Source organism: Myotis nattereri (assembly GCF_964212035.1).
Source record: "Myotis nattereri genome assembly, chromosome: X".
NCBI classification, from domain to species: domain Eukaryota; kingdom Metazoa; phylum Chordata; class Mammalia; order Chiroptera; family Vespertilionidae; genus Myotis; species Myotis nattereri.
Window position 1 is genome coordinate 138,155,874 of NC_138078.1, and position 12,658 is coordinate 138,168,531.

At 46.7% G+C, this 12,658-nt stretch overlaps 1 protein-coding gene and 1 pseudogene across 2 annotated transcripts; one reads left to right on the forward strand and one right to left on the reverse strand.

Annotated features, from left to right (window-relative positions):
* The first annotated feature begins 3,725 nt into the window (after positions 1 to 3,725).
* Positions 3,726 to 7,795, forward strand: LOC308511210 (protein EOLA1-like; annotated as a pseudogene). The gene is made up of 2 exons: positions 3,726 to 3,981; positions 7,588 to 7,795. The product of its transcript is annotated as a protein EOLA1-like (transcript).
* A 1,979-nt stretch (positions 7,796 to 9,774) lies between these two features.
* HSFX4 (heat shock transcription factor family, X-linked member 4) lies at positions 9,775 to 11,138 on the reverse strand (the record flags this gene model as incomplete). Its single annotated transcript, XM_081081720.1, has 2 exons — positions 9,775 to 10,356; positions 10,635 to 11,138. 2 exons carry the CDS (start codon positions 11,136 to 11,138, stop codon positions 9,775 to 9,777), a joined length of 1,086 nt encoding a protein of 361 aa, XP_080937846.1.
* Between the last annotated feature and the right edge of the window lie 1,520 nt (positions 11,139 to 12,658).

Here is a 12,658-nt window from a genome sequence, read left to right on the forward strand (position 1 = left end):
TTTCTGATTTTATTTATTTGGGTCCTCTCTCTATTTTTCTTGCTGGGTCTGGTTAAAAGTTCATAAATTTTGTTTATCTTTTCAAAGAACCAGCTCTTGTTTTCATTGATCTTTTGTATTGTTATTTTTTATACTCTATGTAGTTTATTTCTGCTCTGATACTTATTATTTCCATCCTTCTATTTACTTTGGGCTTTGATGTTTTTCTTTTTTTTCCGATTCCTTTAAATGTAAAGTTAAATAATTTATTTGAGGGTTTTTGTTGGTGGTGGTGGTGGTGTTATTTCCTGATAGGCCTGTAATGCTATGAACTTTCCTCTCTGGACTGTTCTTGCTGTGGCCCATACATTTCAGTTTGTTATGTTTTCATTTTCATTTGTGTCAAGGTAACTTTTGATTTCTTCATTGATTTCATTGTTAACTCATTCATTGTTTGACATGCTATTTAGTTTCCATTACTTTGTGTTTTCAGTTTTTTTTCCCCTGTGGCTGATTTCTAGTTTTATATCATTTAGGTCAGAGAAGATGCTTGACATGATTTCAATCTTCTTAAATTTATTGAGACTTCTTTTGTGTTCTAACATGTGGTCTATCCTAGAAAATGTGCCATGTGCACTTGAAAGAAATGTATATTCTGCTGTTTTGGGTTGAAATGCTGTGAAGAATCAATTCAATCCATCTGATCTAGTGCATCATTTAAGGCCACTATTTCCTTGTTGATTTTCTGTCTGGAAGATCTATCCATTGATGCCAGTGACTGTATTACTGTCAATCTCTCCCTATATGTCCATCAAGATTTGTTTACATATTTAGGTGCTCTTATTTTGAGTGTATATATGTTTATTAGGGTTAAATCCTTTTGTTGGATTGCTTCCTTTATCATTATGCAATGTCCTTATTTGTACCTTACTATAGACTTTGTTTTAAAGTCTATTTTGTCAGATGTAAGTATTGCTACCCCAGCTTTTTTTCATTGCCATTTGCATGAACTGTCTTTTTTCATCCCTTTCATCTGTGTGTATCTTTCATTCTGAGGTAAATCTCTTGTAGACAGCATATATATGGGTCTTGCTTTATTTTTTAATTTTTTTATTGATTAAGTTATTGCATATGTGTCCTTATCCCCACGTTACCCCTATACCCCCCCCCCGCACTCATCCCCTCACCCCACTATTGTCTGTGTCCACTGGTTAGGCCTATATGCTTGCATATAAGTCCTTTGGTTGACCTTTCCCCCTTACCCGCCCCCCACCTTTCCTCTGAGGTTTGACGGGTTGATCGATGCTTCTCTGTCTCTGGATCTGTTTTTGTTCATCAGTTTACGTTGTTCATTGTATTCCACAAATGAGTGAGATCATGTGGTATTTATCTTTCAGCTACCCTATGTCTTTTCATTGGAGCATTTAAGCCATTTACATTTATAGTGCTTATTAATAGGTTTGCATTTATTGGCATTTTTTCTTTTAACTCTTCATTTTTGTTGTTGTCACTGTGGTCTTCTCCTCCTCCTCCTCCTCCTCCTCCTCCTCCTTCTTCTTCTTCCTCTTCTTCCAGACCCTTTATCTTTTATTGTAATGCTGGTTTGGTGGTAATAATCTCCTTTCACTTTTTCTTGTCTGGGAAGCTCTTTATTTATCCTTCAATTTTAAATGATAGCCCTGCTGGGTAAAGTAATCTTGGTTGTAGATCTTTGCTTTTCATTACTTTGAATATTTCATGCCAATCCCTTTGTCCTAAAATGTTTCTGTTGAGAGGTCAGCTGACAGTCATATGGGAGCTCCCTTGTAGGTAACTCTTGCTGTTGCTGCTTTTAAGATGAGAATCTTTGTGTGTTAACTTTGTGATTTTAATTATAATGTGTCTTGATATGGGCCTCTTTGGGTTCATCTTGGTGGGGACTCTTCACTTCCTGCACATGTGTGTCTTTATCCTTCACTGGGTTAGGGAAGTTTTTGGTCATTATTTCTTCAAATAGGTTCTGTTTTAAAAAATTTTTATTTTATTGTTTAAAATATTATAGATAGTAGTACATATGTCTCCTTCCCCCCCCCCCATTGACCTTCCCCTGGCCTCCCCTACCCCCCGGCACATGCCCTCACCCCCCCCCCTACAGTGTCTTGTGTCCATTGGTTATGCTTATATGCATGCATACAAGTCCTTTGGTTGATCTCTTACCTCCCCCACCCCAACACTCCTCAGCCTTCCCACTGTAATTTGACAATCTGTTCAATGCTTCTCTGCCTCTGTATCTACCTTTTGTTCATCAGGTTATAATGTTCTTTTTTATCCATAAATGAGAGAGATCATGTGGTGCTTTTCTTTCACTTCCTGGCTTATTTCACTTAGCATGATGTTCTCCAGTTCCATCCATGCTGCTGCAAATGGTAAGAATTCCTTTTTTTTTTTTTTAACCGCAGCATACTATTCCATTGTGTAGATGTACCATAGTTTTCTAATACACTCATCTGTTGATGGGCAGTTAGGCTGTTTCCAAATGTTGGCTATTGTAAATTGGGCTGCTATGAACATAGGGGTGCATATATCCTTTCTGAATGGTGTTTCTGTTTTCTTGGGATATATTCCTAGAAGTGGTATTACTGGGTCAAATGGCAGTTTCATTTTTAAATTTTTGAGGAAAAGCCATACTGTTTTCCACGTGGCTGCACCAGTCTGCATTCCCACCAGCAGTGAAGAAGCGTTCCTTTTTCTCCACATCCTCTCCAGCACTAGTCATTTGTTGATTTGTTGATGATAGCAATCTGACAGGTGTGAGGTGGTACCTCATTGTTGTTTTGATTTGCATCTCTTGGATGATTAGTGACGTTGAGCATGTTTTCATGTGTCTCTTGGCTTTCTGAGTGTCCTCTTTTAAAAAGAGTCTATTCAGATCCTTTGCATATTTTTTTGATTGGATTGTTTATTTTCCTTTTGTTGAGTTGTATGAGTTCACTGTAAATGTTGGAGATTAAACCCTTATCAGAGATAACATTGGAAAATATGTTCTCCCATGCAGTGGGCTTTCTTGTTGTTTTGTTGATGGTTTCTTTTGCTGTGCAGGAGCTTTTTATTTTGATGTAATCCTATTTGTTTATTTTCTCCTTAGTCTCTCTTTCCCTAGGATCTGTGTCTGTAAAGATATTGCTACGACATATGTCTGCAATTTTGCTGCTTGTGGAGTCTTGTAGGATTTTTATGGTTTCCCATCTTACATTCAAGTCCTTTAGCCATTTTGAGTTTTTTTTTGTGTGTGTATGGTGTAAGTTGGTGATCTAGTTTCATTATTTTGCATGTATTCGACCAAATTTCCCAGCACCATTTACTAAAGAGGCTGTTTTAACTCCATTGTATGCTCTTGATTCCTTTGTCAAATATTAATTGAGTATAATGGCTTGGGTAAATTTCTGGGTCCTCTATTCTGTTCCAATGGTATATATTTCTGTTCTTGTGCCAGTACCAGGCAGTTTTGAGAACCGTGAATTGGTAATATAGTTTGATGTCTGGTATTGTGATCCCTCCAACTTTGTTCTTCTTTCTCAGGATAGCTGTGGCTATTTGGGGTCTTTTTTATTGCAGATGAATTTTTGGAGAGTTCAGGGCCCCAGGGGACATTGTGGGGAGAGGTCAGCCCACAGACTATGAACACGGAGGTCTGATGCATGATGCTTATTGACAGTCACACTTCTGGGTTTCCACAGGCCACGTGAGGCCCACGGACCTCTGGGGAGATGGAGTTCTCCTGCCTCTCCTGGCAGCCTTATGCAGGCTTGGTCTTAAATGGGGCCATGACTCTGGTGACTCGTTGGCGACCCTACGGAGCCGCCACAGGAACTGCACCATCGCCATCCACATTGCTCACAGGGACTGGGAAGAGCCCTCTGGCAGGAGCTGCTGCTGGAGAGGCTGGGGTGGAACCCCATGCAGATTCAGGCCCTGCTCTGGGAAGGGAGAAGTATGGGCAAGGAGTGATTGCTGGAAAGGCCTGTCACCCCGAGAGATGCTCACACCCCTCCAAGAGTACCCCCAGGACCTTCCTCAGGAGATTGGGGCTTGTTTTCTTTTAAACCTATGGTGGTGGGGCTGTAGTTTCTATAAGCAGCACACCTTCAAAGGGGCAGCAAGGGGCCCAGGCTGGGGTTCCATAGGCCAAGTTCCTACGACCTGGGTGAACCCTTCTGTCCACACTGGGCCTCAGGTCCCATTGGTGATCTGAGAGACAGGGACAGGTCCAAGTCTGCATGTGGTGTCACCTGTATGTACGTATGAGTGTTTACTAGTGGCCTGGTGCACAAAATTCATGCACGGGGGAGGGGGTGTTCCTCAGCCCAGCCTGTACCCTTTCCAATCTGGGGCCCCTCGAAGGATGTCCTACTGCTGGTTTACAGGGATTGGGCCTAAACCAGCAGTCAGACATCCCTCTCGCAATCCCAGACTGCTGGCTCCTAACCGCTCACCTGCCTGACTGCCCCTAACCATTCTGCCTGCCGGCCTGCTCACCCCCAACTGCCCCCTCCCCCCGCTGGCCTGCTCACTCCAAACTGCCCCCCCTGCTGTTCTGATCACCTCCAACTGACTCCCACTGACAGCCTGCTTGCCCCCAACTGCCCCCCCCCTGCTGGTCTGCTTACCCCCAATGGCCCCACCCCCCACCAGCCTGATCACCCACAACTGCCCTCCCCTCTTGGCATCTAACTGCCTCTACCTCAGCCTCGCCACCATGGCTTTATCCAGAAGAACGTCCAGAAGGTCTCCTGGAAGGTCTCCCAGTCTAATTAGCATATTATCCCTTTATTAGTATAGATCAGGGGTGGGCAACCCCTGGCACGAGTGCCAAACATGTCACGCCAGTAACTTTTGCTCGCACGCGAAACCCTCTCTTATAATCTTCCATTTACAATTTTTGTGAACATTTGAATGACTTAAATGTTAAATTACAAGGAACTGGCAAGACAGTTGATGTTATGTTTGGTTGCATAAAGGCTTTTAAAAAGAAACTGAAGTCTTTAAGAGGGATGTGGATGGTGAGAGATTTAGATATTTCCCAAACCTCAAGAGGCACATCAAAGACCTCCCAAAAGATAACAGAACAGACTGTCAAAGCCTTCAAAAGCTGTTTTTAAACATCATCGAGTCAACTATTGAGCAGTTCTTCTCAAGATTTGCGAAATTCAGAGAACTGGAAGAGACAGCAAAATTCATGAGGTTTCCAGACAGCATGAAACTGGAGGAACTAAACTTACAAATGTTTTCATGGATAGACATGGCTGACTTTGAAATGCAGTTGATTGAATTTCAGAGTAGCTCAATTTGGAAGCAGAAATTTATTGACCTTAGAGTTGACTTGGAAAACATTGAAAAATAATTAGAAACAGAAGTACCAGAGAGAAGTGACAAAAACAAACTACTGAGGACTTGGAATGCCATTTCAGAAAATTTTTTCTGTTTAAAAAACTTTGCAACAGCATTACTCTCCATGTTTTCATCCACATACGCTTGTGAATCTTTGTTCTCAGTGATGAATTTTGTTAAGTCTCATAATAGGAGTAGCCTGACAGATGAAAGTAGTAGCTCGTGCATATCTCTGAAGGTCACAAAATATAAACCTGATGTAAAATCTCTGTCATCAGTGATGCAGCAGCAAAAGTCCCACTGATAATATTAAATGGAGTCATAAAGTTTTCTGTCGGACTATCAGTGTACATATACATTAAAAAATAAATGTATTTTTCATCATCATATACTGTGTTTTTGTCACTCGAATGAATTTTATTATTTCTTCAAGGTTCTTCACATACATACACCTTAAGAGATATCAAGTAGGCATAACATGTTCTCAAAAACTTAGGGTTGGCAGGCAGAAGAATTTTGAGTCAGAGATTCTGCTGGTTTTGGCACGCACTCACAAAAAGGTTGCCCACCCCTGGTATAGAGAGAGGCCTGGTTCATGGGTGGGGGCTGGCTGGTTTGCCCTGAAGGGTGTCCCAGATCGGGATGGGGGTTCCCTTGGGGTGTGGGGCGGCCTGGGCGAGGGGCCTGTGGTGGTTTGCAGGCCAGCCATGCCCCCATGGGGTGAGGGTCCCAGCTGGGGGAGTGTGGCCATCCTGGGTGAGGGGCTGAGAGCTGTTCTCAAGCTGGTCACACCCCCTTCAGGGTGGGGGTCCCCGCTGGGGTGCCTGGCCAGCCTGGATAAGGGGCTGATGGCTGTTTGCAGGCTGGCCAAACCCCCAGTGGGAACCCTCACCCCATGGGGGTGTGGCCAGCCTGGGTGAGGGGCTGAGGGCCATTTTCAGGCTGGCCACACCCCCTTCAGGGTGGGGGTCCCCGCTGTGGTGTCTGGCCAGCCTGGGTGAGGGACTGATGGCTTTTTGCAGGATGGCCACACCACCTTCAGGGTGGAGGTCCCCACTGGGGTGCCTGGCCAGCCTGGATAAGGGGCTGATGGCTGTTTGCAGGCTGGCCAAACCCCCAGTGGGAACCCTCACCCCATGGGGGTGTGGCCAGCCTGGGTGAGGGGCTGAGGGCCATTTTCAGGCTGGCCACACCCCCTTCAGGGTGGGGGTCCCCGCTGTGGTGTCTGGCCAGCCTGGGTGAGGGACTGATGGCTTTTTGCAGGATGGCCACACCACCTTCAGGGTGGAGGTCCCCACTGGGGTGTCTGGCCAGCCTGGGTGAGGGGCTGATGGCTGTTTGCCAACTGGCCACGGCCCCCAGTGACCCAAACTCCCAGCCTCTCTTCGTTTTTTTTCACCACCTCCTTGAGCAGAGGGAAGCAGGTATCTGGGATTTATTTATCTTCTATAATTGAAACTTTGTAGCCTTGAGCAGAGCCCAGGGCCAGCCAGGGTGGGTGGGAAGTTTGGCTTCCTCCATTGCTGGGGGCAACCCAAGCCTCCTGCTCACTCCAGCTCTATGGCTGCTGCCATCTTGGTTGGCTTAATTTGCATACTTTCTCCTGATTGGCTGGTGGGCGTGGCTTGTGGGTGTAGCAGAATGACACCATTTGCATGTTTCTCTTTTATTAGTGTAGATGTGTGTAGGTGTGTGTGTGTGTGTGTGTGTGTGTGTGTGTGTGTGTGTGTGTGTGACAGAAGACCAGGGGAGGCTGCACAGCACACAGAGAGGGTCAGGTGGCCTCCAGACTCAGGCTGTCTGCCTGACTTCACACACCTCCCCCACCCCCACAGCCCATAGCATCCTGGGCCTTTTCGCTCAACCCTCAGTGGTTGAGGTCCCACAGCAGCTCCTTGCACCTGGTCAAGAGCTTGGGATCTTATTGCCTGTGGGTTCCCCACAGTAGCCGGGGCCCTTCTGACCTGTAGGTGCTGCTCACAGCAGTCAGGCTGGGACCTGCCGGTTAGTGGACCAGGCTCTGTCACCTTCATTTCCCTCTCTCCTGGGCCTCACCCAGAATTCCCTGAGCAGAGTTTGACACATCGGAAGTGCTCAGTCAGAGGGACCCAGCTCACTCTGTGTCCCTTTGGTGAAATCAACTTAGCCTCTGGTGTAACTCTGAATAACTGTTTTCTCTCACAGGAAGCCTTTGGTTTATGGAAGGATAAAACGTCTCAGTGCGTCTCTCATGGTTCCCAGGGCTCCTTGACATGGGGGAATCTTTGCAGGCCCAGTAAACGTGGCTCCTGTGGAGGTTGTGGAACTGGAAAAGCAGGCTGTACTGACCAACCTGAAGCAGAAGTACCCAAGGGCACTTTCAAACCCCAGGTGGGTACTGGAGCCCATACCCAGGAAAGGGGGAAAGGATATCTTCCAGGTAGGAATCCCACCGCACCTGATCCCCTAGGGCAGTGGTCGGCAAACTGCAGCTCGCGAGCCACATTGTGGCTCTTTGGCTCCTTGAGTGTGGCTCTTCCACAAAATACCACGTGGGAGCGCGCATGTACAGTGCAATTGAAATTTTGTGGCCCATGAGCAGAAGTCGGTATTTCGTGGAAGAGCCACACTCAAGGGGCCAAAGAGCCACATGTGGCTCACAAGCTGCAGTTTGCTGACCACTGCCCTAGGGGCAGGAGGAGTCCACAGGAAGGTCACCCAGAATCTAGATGAATCATGACCATCAACAGGCCATCATGCTGCGGATGTAGAACTGAATTGGCACCACCATTGAGAGCACTACCCACCATCTGCTGTTCACGTAAACAGACTGCTGTGCCCGGATGTAGGTGACTGTCCTCGTGAGATGCCTCTCTGGGCTCATTGACTGTGTCAAGGACTCTGACCTTTAGGGAAAAGGGAAAGCTGCCAGGAAATATCTTGGTGCTATCACTATTTTTGGTCCTGCTCAGTCCTGGGTTTTACAGAGAAAATATTTTAGGAGAACTGGTTATTGTTTGGGACTCCCATCTTTTTGTTGTGGTCAAACTCAGAGAACACTTCAGCAGCACCCAGGGGTCCTTGTGGGCGGTCTGGGAGCAGGCACTGAATGATTGCCAGAGGGCGACCAGCCAGGCCTGGCCTCACTCACGGTGAAAGGGACACCAGACTTTGAAAGAAAGAGGCTGTCTGTCCTGGCAAGTGACTGGTCTGCTGTAAAAGTGTCCCTGGGCTCACGAGAGCTTGTGTTACACATGTCACATAGCTACCTCGTGACCCAAGAACGGATCTGAAATACAGCTCTGATTGAAAAGTGATGGGTAGAGGTTTTATGTGTTTTGTTTTTGTTTGTTCGTTTGTATTCTGTGTGAGCAATCTTTATTTGGGTCCCTTCTAGCAGGGCTACTAATAGTTGTTAGCTGAGGCCGAAGCCGGTTTGGCTCAGTGGATAGAGCGTCGGCTTGCAGACTGAAGGGTCCCGGGTTCGATTCCGGTCAAGGGCATGTGCCTGGGTTGCGGGCACATCCCCAGTGGGGGATGTGCAGGAGGCAGCTGATCGACATTTCTCTCTCATCGATGTTTCTGGCTCTCTATCTCTCTCCCTTCCTCTCTGTAAAAAATCAATAAAATATTAAAAAAAAGAGAAAAAATAGAAAAAAAAATAGTTGTTAGCTGAGGATGATGTGCTTTCTCCCAGGCATTGACTGGAATGGCCAGTCTTCTGAGCCAGACTGGCTCTGTCGTACACTGCTTAGCAGATGGGGTGGCTCGGGTTCTAGGTGGGCCTCTCTGCAAGGCCCCTGGAACTTGGACTAGAGACACTGATGCTGATCAGAAACTTCCTGGCATCATAGGGAGATTCGTGAGTAAAGACCCTCCTGTTTCAAGTTGCATGACTAATATAAGGTGATTCTCCCAAGGTCAGAAGCCAGGCAGTTCTGTCTCCTGACCAGTAGGCAAGGATCAGGGGAGCAGATCTTCCTGGGCTTGCCTCAGGACCCCCTAGCCCAGCTGTGGGCAAACTAGGGCCCACGGGCTGGATCCGGCCCCTTTGAAATGAATAAAACTAAAAAAAAAAAAGACCGTACCCTTTTATGTAATGATGTTTACTTTGAATTTATATTAGTTCACACAAACACTCCATCCATGCTTTTGTTCCGGCCCTCCGGTCCAGTTTAAGAACCCATTGTGGCCCTCGAGTCAAAAAGTTTGCCCACCCCTGTCCTAGCCAGTTCCTTGCTGAGGGTGTGAAAATGAACGAGGACAACTGGGACAAAAGCCTGTCTGGAGCCAGGATTTCTAGTCTCCTCAGGCTCATTCTGATGAGGTGTGTGGCATGGAAACAGAAGAACACGGACTCACAATTCTCATTGGATAGTTTATTCTGTACCATGAAGTTTTTGCCTTTATTAAAGCGGAAATAGATTCATGGTTACAAAGCCTGTGACATTATGGGCCTGCATTGTCCTTGAACTGTTCACAGACTGAACACTTGTTATCTGAGGAGCCCTCCTGCTCCTCCTCAGCCTGGTCAGGGTCCTCTGATGAAGTCATGACTGAAAGGCCAGAGATCAGTGTGGAATAGCAGATGTTGTACAAAGACATCACTGAACCTTGTAGTGGTTCATTTGGGGGGGTGGGGGGTAGATCCCCTGTGCCGCTGGTTCCTGCAGTAGCCCTGGGCACAAGCATGACATTACCAGATGTGCCCTCCCCACATGAACCACTTGCTGCACTTGGACACTGGACCTCCCTGGCACTGCCCATGGGCTGAGGAACTAAGAACTCGAATGTCTGGTTAGCATTGGTTCCCCAATCATTCTTGCCTGTCTCCTGAGCCTTTTGTTTGGCTTCTTTGCCACCGTTTTCGTGGTGTGTTCTTGGGGAGTGTCTTGTGGGGGCCATTATCTTCTTTCTCTTTGGGGGCGTGGCACTGGTCCCTGGACAAACGCGCATCACCTGGTTACCTTGTGTTGTAATGTTCTCGAGGAGCCAAGGCTTGCCTCTCTGGAAATTACAATTTCTGTAGATCTGAAACAGAATTAATTAATGTAGTCACTTGTGGAGAAAATATACCTATTTGACATTAACTGGCCGCTCAGAGTCTTTACTCATCCCTGCAGGTTATCTCTAAGGGGGCTATAGTTTCAAATGAAAATCTAGTTTCTCATCTTTTGATAAATACTGTATCATGTGAAAAAGGGTTAGACCCTAAAATGAAGCCCTTTCAGTATATCATTCTCCTGGGTCCACTAGGAAGATGTTTGAGTAACAGGGAACATGGGAAATGGGAGGGCTTTCTACTTTACCATCATCCTGTTCCCTGCAGAGCAAACTGAAGAATTGCTTGGGCATATTTTGCAAAAGCCATGGCGGTTCAGCAAGCAGATGAAACCCTTCAGGCTTTTCGATTCAAAGATTTGCTCCTCGCCCCTTCGGCAAAGAATCTCCCTCTGGAAAAGATTTTCATCAATGACCATGGTGTCTCTATCATCATTCCAGCACACAGACAAGAAGGCCTCGTCCTTCACTATCCTCCAAAGCTTTCTTGGGAAGGACAGCCCAAGAAGAATGTTGTTTCCTTCCACGTTGGTGGTGCCTTGGTTTGGGTCCTGTGGTTGCGGGTTGTCTTGGGGGATTGGACCTGGGCTCGGACCTGGGCTCTCTTCTTGGTCCCCCTGCCTCTCCAAAGCCTCCCTTGGACCCACATGAGGATCTGGTGATGTATCATATTGGACCATTATTGGTGGTTGTCCATCTTCTGATGGAGCCAGCTTGGCTTCTTGCATCTCAGGAGTATTCTGATTAGCCATGTTGATGTTCTACATCAAAAAGCACTTGGTACCCAGGATCCTATCACTTCAAAAGTGGGGTCAGAAATGCCTTTGGTCACAGCAGTGATGCCCTATATATACTGTCCTCAAAATTCTAGAGTCTTGGTCGTGGGGCAACCAGCTGCTTAAGTCATGTGATGTCACAAAGGTGACTTATGGCTGCTCTGGAGTGTGGGCCTTGGCCAAGTATAGGGGAGTGGACATCAGTAGGGCCCCCATCTTCTCTCTTTTCTAATACTATAGAGAAATAGTGTTCAGGTTAATAGAAAAGGTGTTCATATGCTGCCAAGAAGATTGTTTCTTGTTGCTAGTTCACTGGATGTGTTGAGAAGTCACGATCCTATATCCATTCCCATCCCTACAGAAGGGGTGCAGGTGGTTCATGGCCTCTTGGTTGCTCAAGGGCAAGGCCCTGGTTAGTCCTAGCCTGGGCAACCACCAAGACTGCCTGGGTCAGATAGGCCCCTGGGGGACTGTGTCTCTCAGAAAATGGTGGTTTGCCTAGTCTCAGTAGGTAGCCCCCCTCTTCAATGCACCCCTCACAAGCTTCCTGCTTTGTCTCTTCCAGATGTGCCTACTGATTGGCAGGTCCTGCTCAGATGAGCCCAAAAGAGAGTCCTATTGTCTTAGCCCTGGGTCCAGTTGTCCCTAGAATAGGGCTGTGCTTCAGCACAGGTGGGAATGTTCTTCTCATTCCTCAACCTCAGTGCTACCCAAAGCACCTGAGAGAAGATGTTAAACACTGTGTTGCAGTGGGAATGGGCAGCCACACCCTCTGATGTCCTATGGAGCCCCCTCTTGAGTTTGGCTTGCCACCAAATCGCACCACTCTCAGGTCACAATAGCATTGGCTTTAGTTTCTATGTCTTCCACATAGGAACTCTTCTCTCTACCCAAAATGGGTTCACTTTGGGGCACCTGCATGTGTTTTCTCAAATCACCCTCCCCAGACCCTCAGATTCAGACTCCCTTGAGGCCTCCCCTATGCCTCATTTCCTTTCTTCAGTGAGGTGGGTGGTCTTTGGCTTTCCCAGATTTCAGGCTTCCCACTTCCAAATTGGATCTCCTTTGGTACTTTCCCTTTTCATTGGTGATTTGTGGTTAGGCACATATTCAGCTCTGGGGAAACAAAGCATTCCACTCACTCACTCTGATGCCAGCCCTGTTCTTCTTGCCAGAAGCCCCCCGGCCCACCCTCCCCCCACACACACACACACCTGTGTGTTCGTCTTCTGCCATAGCCTTGAAGATAGGTACATTGATCATTTTGTTTGCTCTTGGGTTAAATTCTTTTCAAGAACCCTACACAGACTCACTACTAAGTTAAATTCCATCTTGTTTAGCTAGCTGTGACTGAAGGAAGCTGATATGAAAATAATCATAAATATGTAGTTGAACGTAGATGAGAGCCTGGGTGTGGGATGGCAAAAAAGCAAAATTCAAGTCATCTTCACCATAGAGGAGAGGATACTACAGTGGTTTCAGTGATCCATGTTCTC